This window comes from Argentina anserina, chromosome 3 (assembly GCF_933775445.1).
Source record: "Argentina anserina chromosome 3, drPotAnse1.1, whole genome shotgun sequence".
Taxonomy (NCBI): domain Eukaryota; kingdom Viridiplantae; phylum Streptophyta; class Magnoliopsida; order Rosales; family Rosaceae; genus Argentina; species Argentina anserina.
In genome coordinates, this window is record NC_065874.1 from 5,449,925 (window position 1) to 5,456,955 (window position 7,031).

At 36.8% G+C, this 7,031-nt stretch overlaps 1 protein-coding gene across 1 annotated transcript; it reads right to left on the minus strand.

Annotated features, from left to right (window-relative positions):
- Positions 1 to 550: 550 nt before the first annotated feature.
- LOC126785883 (nuclear transcription factor Y subunit A-7) lies at positions 551 to 5,946 on the minus strand. The gene is made up of 6 exons (XM_050511551.1): positions 5,815 to 5,946; positions 4,529 to 4,595; positions 4,011 to 4,153; positions 1,527 to 1,628; positions 1,280 to 1,444; positions 551 to 1,184 (listed from the first exon to the last, which is right to left on the minus strand). The coding sequence occupies exons 2-6, from the start codon at positions 4,554 to 4,556 to the stop codon at positions 1,008 to 1,010; spliced, it is 615 nt and encodes a 204-aa protein (XP_050367508.1). The 5' UTR covers positions 4,557 to 4,595; positions 5,815 to 5,946; the 3' UTR covers positions 551 to 1,007.
- Positions 5,947 to 7,031: the final 1,085 nt, after the last annotated feature.

Below are 7,031 nucleotides of genomic sequence, written 5' to 3' on the forward strand. Positions count from 1 at the left end.
CGCATGTCAAACAGATAAAACTGAGTTCTATTTGGGTGGAGTTTTTTTTCAAGTTTCTCCAACTGATGACTTTGTTGTTTGAAAGTTTTTTTGTGCAAAATTCTCAAAAAAAGAAAAAAGTTATTATGTGCATACATTTTGGTGAGAAATTAAGAACGTGTGATTTTAACAAAAATCATGTGATATAGTCCACCACAATATTGAGTAAAATTATGGCATACAAATTACCAAGTAGAAAGTAACATATTTACCATTAGAGCTTTTAGACGACACCCCTATAGCTAACATTTTGTAATGTTACATGAAACATCAATGTCGTGTAGTCACAATTTGGCAAATTACTGTCACCGCTTGTTTCCAATTTTCGATTTATAATGCAATGCGTTGTACAAAGTTTCGACACTTTAGACGAAGAAAGTAAAGTAACAAAAGTTTCTCCCGAGTTTATGGACAGATTTCATTTTTACAGCAGATCGATCATTTTCTTCAAGACAAAAGATGTGGCAAGTAGCACCTTTCGCCTGATCCAAACACAATATGGTATTGTAAGTCTAATGTACACCAATCTCATTAACCATTAAATTTATTCTTCTGTTCATTAATCCAGCAAAACTACAAACATATAACAGCACTCAACCTAAATTTTTGCAATCTATTCAAACATTAACAACCAAACAACAGGGAGTCTAAATTCTGTCAGATACGTACTTAAGCTCTCATCAGGTTTATCTTTGCACTTATGCCCCCCACACAGCACACATAACCATCACTCACTTCGGGTTAAAAAGAAACCCGCCATAGAGTCAGCTACAGGACTACCTGATCTGTCTATTGCAACATCCCTACATTACTACTGAAGAGACTATACATGCTAAACCAGCTTTAACTGTAGAGACAAAATGAAGCACTACTCGGACTAAAGTATTGGTCCCTCAATTTTCTTGTGGTTGCCAGAGAATAAATACTTTATGCGGCCACTTGAATGAGTTGCAACTGCTTCCAAAGTATTAGGATGTTCTGTCTGAGGAAGAACGCTCACTTTTATCAGAGTTCAAGTTGATAATTGCCTGTGGATTGTCTCCTTCACTCTGTTCATTCTCATCTTTTTTGGCATTTAGAAACCGCCCTCCACATCCTCTAGCTCTTCTCAGTGCATGCAGGTGTCGAGACTCATGCAAGTAAGGCTGCTAGGAATAGTTTGAATTGGCAACGAACAAAGAAAGTCACATCTTTTCACTAAGCAAGAGATGTAAAAGGGTTTTATGGAGAAAAATCTCACCTTGCGATTTTTTAAAGCTTTGTTTTCAGATTCTGCCTTAGCACGAGACTGCCGACGTCGCAAGATGCCATGATATTGTTTTGCATTTACAAACACAGGTTCCTCAACTGCATCTGTTGGCAATGGAACTCCTGCTTGCTGAATTCCCATTAACTGAAGATGGACCTGAAAAGAACGTAGAAACATGTAATCTCAACTACCAGATTTATGCAACCAATTTATATAGAATAATTAGGGGAACAAATACCGTTGGTTGCCCCCCATACGGTTGTGGAGGATATGGTTGTGTGTCATAAGGAGCAAAGATGCTTCTGTAGTAAGGGTCCGGATATGGGTAGGCTCCTGGTGCCTTCAGTTACACAAGAAAATTTACATCAGGTACATAAGATAAACAATTTTTGCTATCTACCCCTCTTCATTGTAATTTTTTTGGGTAAACTAAAGCAGAACATACAAGCAACAAGAAGTCAGGTCATTCAGAAAGAGCCCTTCACTGTGACCAATTTGTCCAAAAAAGGCCAATAATTAATTATCAGTGCATAAATTGAAATAAATTAGCCAATCCAGAAAAAGCCCAACTAAAGATTGTTGGATGTTAAATCATACAGGAAAACAAAGGGAGAGAAAGTTGTACTGTTATAGGATCTGATTTTTTGGAGAAAGATTTAATTCTATAACTTACAGAAAAGAGTAAAAATCCTACTAAAGATCTTTATGGGCCTGGGATACACATAAAATGCCTAAATATTTGAATATCATTAACTTTATATGTGTAAATTTGACTGCATCTAACCTCCCTGAAGGAAAACTGACTTATAACTATTCAGCTACTCTGAGATCTGTAATCTCTAAAAAATAATGATATCAATATTAGCAAGATTAATCCCACTTTTAGCACAGCCATCAATCTAACCACATAACATAAAACTGAATAGTTCTACATACTCCTAGTGCGAGTAATAAAAATATTAAAAGCTTTATCCCCACATTACACTGATAGAGCAGAACTTTCCCCAACGATGCCTTAGTTTTCGAGGTCAGCCAGACCATGAACAAAATAACGATCAAAACTTAACAAAATCTGGAGTAAAATTCAGTGCATATAATGGGTGACAGTGATAAGTGGAGTAAAATCTGGAGTAAAAGGGAGGAAATAAAAGGGGATCAAAGAACGAACACAATCCCTGCTTAAGACAGTGCAAAATATCATGCACATCACTGGCAATACTATGACACCGCTTCAAAAGAAAATGCACTGCAGTTTCAACATGGTACAAATCTGTCTTGCTTTACACTACAGAAATGAAGGTGGGGAAGGAAAAGGAAGAGTAAATACTAGAGCTTCTTTGATTAAATTCCATGTGTATAAATGCACTGGTAAGCCATATATATTATTTCAATACAGTCAGAAGAAAGCAAACACCCATCACCACAAGTCCACACCACTGCAGTTTCAACATGGTACAAATCTGTCTTGCTTTACACTACAGAAATGAAGGTGGGGAAGGAAAAGGAAGAGTAAATACTAGAGCTTCTTTGATTAAATTCCATGTGTATAAATGCACTGGTAAGCCATATATATTATTTCAATACAGTCAGAAGAAAGCAAACACCCATCACCACAAGTCCACACCAAGACTTGCATAAATAATGCTAGTATATAATAATAAGCACCCTCAACAAAGAAGTAATCACCCAGACCCAGAGACACATTGTCCATTGCAACATGTCACTACTAATAAGCCACTGGTGTGATCACCAGTAGTTAGATCTGTACTAAAAAATACTCGCAGCATAGCTATGAAGACCTGAAAAACTACAGCAAAACCATGTCCCTAAAACAACTTATTCAGCTTCCACATGCCATCACCAGTAAGCATCTGCTACTCTCTCCATTAAATTAAAAAATAAATAAAGAACTTACACTCAACAATAGCAGAAGTTGTGCCTTAGACCCCTATAAACTCTTCATTACTAAATCACATGCTGGCAGAACTGCTCACATGAGCGCATTCTCTCCCACACAAAAGTGATTAATACTAACAGTTTGTTGCACAACAAAACGCACCATAAGCAGTTCTAATTTTATTCAAGAACTACGTACAATACGGCTTACCCTTCTCACAGTACACAGATCAATCTTTAGTTTCCAGTTCCAGCCAACAGGTGAATTATCCAATAATGTTTCAGGCTAAAGATCATCCTGACCTCACTCTTGCCCTATGACTGCCAATTACTTACAGGTCAAAGTCTCTAATTCATAAGCTCTCACATTTAGCCTTTTTTTTTTATTGCTCTTCTTCAAAGGTGTGTTTTGAAAGATTAATCTCCTTTCTCTTCCCACTATATCCACTTTGTGTCTTTGTATCCAGGTACATGTGCTTTCACATTTATTCTATGCAGTTATTCCCTTGAGCCAACTTTGAAAGCAAGCAACACATCTTCGAAAGTCATTTAAAACTAAGTTTTATGGTATATACATGCTTCGAGCAGTCCAAGTAAATATAAACATGATTTGTAAGATCACATCAACATTCAATCCTTTTTCCTACTACCTGGACAGATCAATAACTGGTGTTTGTTGCTCATCTTAACGAAGGCAATGTCTTTCCAATTATTACTTGACTAGGACTCTCCATATTCAGAAGTGTATATTACACATGAATACACACCCAACAAAACACGAAAAAAAGGGGTGAATGTTGAAAAAGTCTAAGTTCGAAGATAGTACCACCGCATGTGCTGCTCCAATCTGCGAAGGAGGTACATACTGCATAGGGCCTGGCATTCCAGGATGAGACATTCCAGGTGCAGTTGAGGAAGAAATCATCGGCGATTCTGAATGCTTTTGCCGATCATCAGATTCACTGTTATCTGTGTAACAAATTTAGTAAAGAGATTATAATTTTGCATTAGATAGAAAGTTTTATTGCATGAGTGATATGAAATAACAGGAAACTTGCAATGCCAGACTTTAAACACCAAATTGAATAAATATACTCTTATAATAAACTTAAGCACCAAATGCCAGACTTCATTTCTATCAAACCTTATAGTGCCTCCTCATCACCACTTACTTTTTACAGTAGCAAAGGAGTAACATATAAGAAACTGGAACATCATGAAGCTACATTACTTTGAGACATCTTAACAGTTTTTATAACAACCACCATTATCCAAGGACCAATTTTCTCAACTAGCTTCCATATCATTAATTCTTAAGACTGCAACCTCTTACAATAACTATACCTGAATGATCGTGAACAGAAGAAGTCATGAGGACGTCAAGAAGGCAGAGAGCCCCAAAACAATGTGGCTGCAAAATAAATATCAATTAGATCATTGACATTCCAAAAAAAAAAGCTAATTCGATCACAGTTAAAATAAAGTTGACAAGGTCAAAGAAGAAAGGTCACTTGATTGAGAACAATTCAATTACTTCAATATAATTCAAACATAACTGAACCTATTTGATATCCACTTGGCATGAAACAACATATCAAGAGGAAGCATCTTAATTAGATATGATGCTGCAAAAGTTACATAAACAGGAACATATTAAAAAGGCGTGGTTCAGAGCAGAGGGCTGTGGTTCCATCCAGTACAGAGTCACTGAGGATGATCAGAATTACAAAGCTTTTGACCCCGTTTACAAAGACAAAATTGCGAACCACCAAGACATGATGCGCAAACTTATCGTCACAACAATGCTAGAAATAACTTGATAAATGGACAGTATTAGAAAAGAAATGTTATATAATCTACATCCTTGCCACAACATAACTAAAAGTAATACTTAAATGATGGCCTACGAAATTATCACCAACACTGCAGTAAACACCAGACAAGTAGCATCCTTTTCTTCTCAAAACAATCAAATAGATTCTCAATTCAATTCTCTTGTTCACTACCGACGAATTAGTCTAAATCGGTTTCTCTCATCATCTACACACTTTACTAATATTTGATCCAGTCTTGCACGATCAAACTGATCAATACTAACGGCAACCAAAAATCGAAACACTCCGCGCTACAATTTAGACCATCTGATTGAACTTAATCCAACGCAACGATTCGAAAGATAACAATCACACCTATATTGCAGTAAAAAGCTACAACTCTTGCATCAAACCTACAGACTCACTAGACCGATATCCAGATTCAACTCGTCTTTCACCTAATCGCAGAGTAAACAAAACAGAAAAACTGAACACAAAACAGTTTGAATCAACCTCAAACCAGCAGTAAATTCATCCACAAATCCAATTCGAACCAAACAAAGCTCAGAAACGACATCAATTAACTCTATTTCACCTCCAGATTAAGCTCAAAAACTCAAAAAAAAAATCAGCAAAAAAGAAAAACGAAAACAGCTCGCGAACAGAAAAATCAAACAAAACCGAAACACTCGCACTCCAATACATTATTTCCTCCCTCCAAACAAAAAAAAACCGATCGGGTTCATCAAAATTTCGGAGTTGAAAAATAAAAAAGGAAAAAAGAAATTAGGGGTTTGAGAGGCTCGAAAAACTCACCTTTTTCTAAGTTCTGACGATACTTCCTTATTGTTGCTACTAAAATTGGTAAAATTCCTTTTAATTCTCGTCTGACGTTTTTTTGGGGAACTCAACCCTCTCTCTTTCTATTCACACACACACTCTCTGCAATTCCCTTTTTCTTTTTTATATATGTTTTTTTCTGGGGAGATTTTAAAATGGAGGTGTTAAGTTTCGAGCATGTTGGGGGTGGAGGTGAGGCGATCTGGGCCGCAGGATTGGGCGGGCCCGGGTGGGCTTGTGGTTATGGCATTGACGGGAGGGTTAATATGGACAAGGAATTTCTCTGTGGGGCCTACATGGCCTACAGGTGGTGAGTTACTGAGTCGGGCAAGAAAACTGAGAGCGACTTTGTGGTGCCGTCAGTTGCTGTATGCCCGCCACCGCACCACCTCCGCGGGGCCCACTCTTTTGGAATTTGGGATTTAATTATTGGGATCTCACTTTATTTTATTTTTTATTTTTTTAAATTCCCGGTAAAAAAAAATTCTGATTTTATTTTAGATTGTACATAGGGCGAACGCTACGGAGATTTTACCATTATAATAGGTCGTTTTCGGTTTGAATCTCAAATTTGTGAAAAACATCATTTGAGCGACATCTATATATATCTGAATTGCTCCAATGTACCGTAGTGGTAACTCATCAGGCTACAATTCATTTCTTTGTAATTGAAAAGAATATTAGGTCTAGACGGTCTAGTCAGAAAAAAAAAACAATTCGTTGTCAAATGATAAATGCGCTACTAGCTAGTTAACTCGAAACGAATTTGAGTTCACGAAAGTCTATACCATAGAAAATACTTCCGTCTTCATATGCAATTTATTATTACATTCAGCATGCAACTGTGAAACAATATCATGTAAATAAGAGATGACTCAGATGAGAGACCTTCGTTGTTGTTGGACGTGCCCCACAACCGAATCACCTCAATATATATTGACTTGCTTTGAGGAAACATATGCTCATTGATCCAAGTCATCCAACACATTGAAGTAGGCAACTTGGCATTGCTGATTGAATGATTTGGAAGTGATTAAGAACATGATAAAATTCTTTATCAGCAAACATATTGGTATGAAAGATATGTTTACCTAATTAATTAGCTAGCATAAATAAGAGCACAAGGGGATTAGGCACTCATGACCAGTAGGTATTAGATATCCAAAAATCTGGAGTCCATTTACTGTACTCAA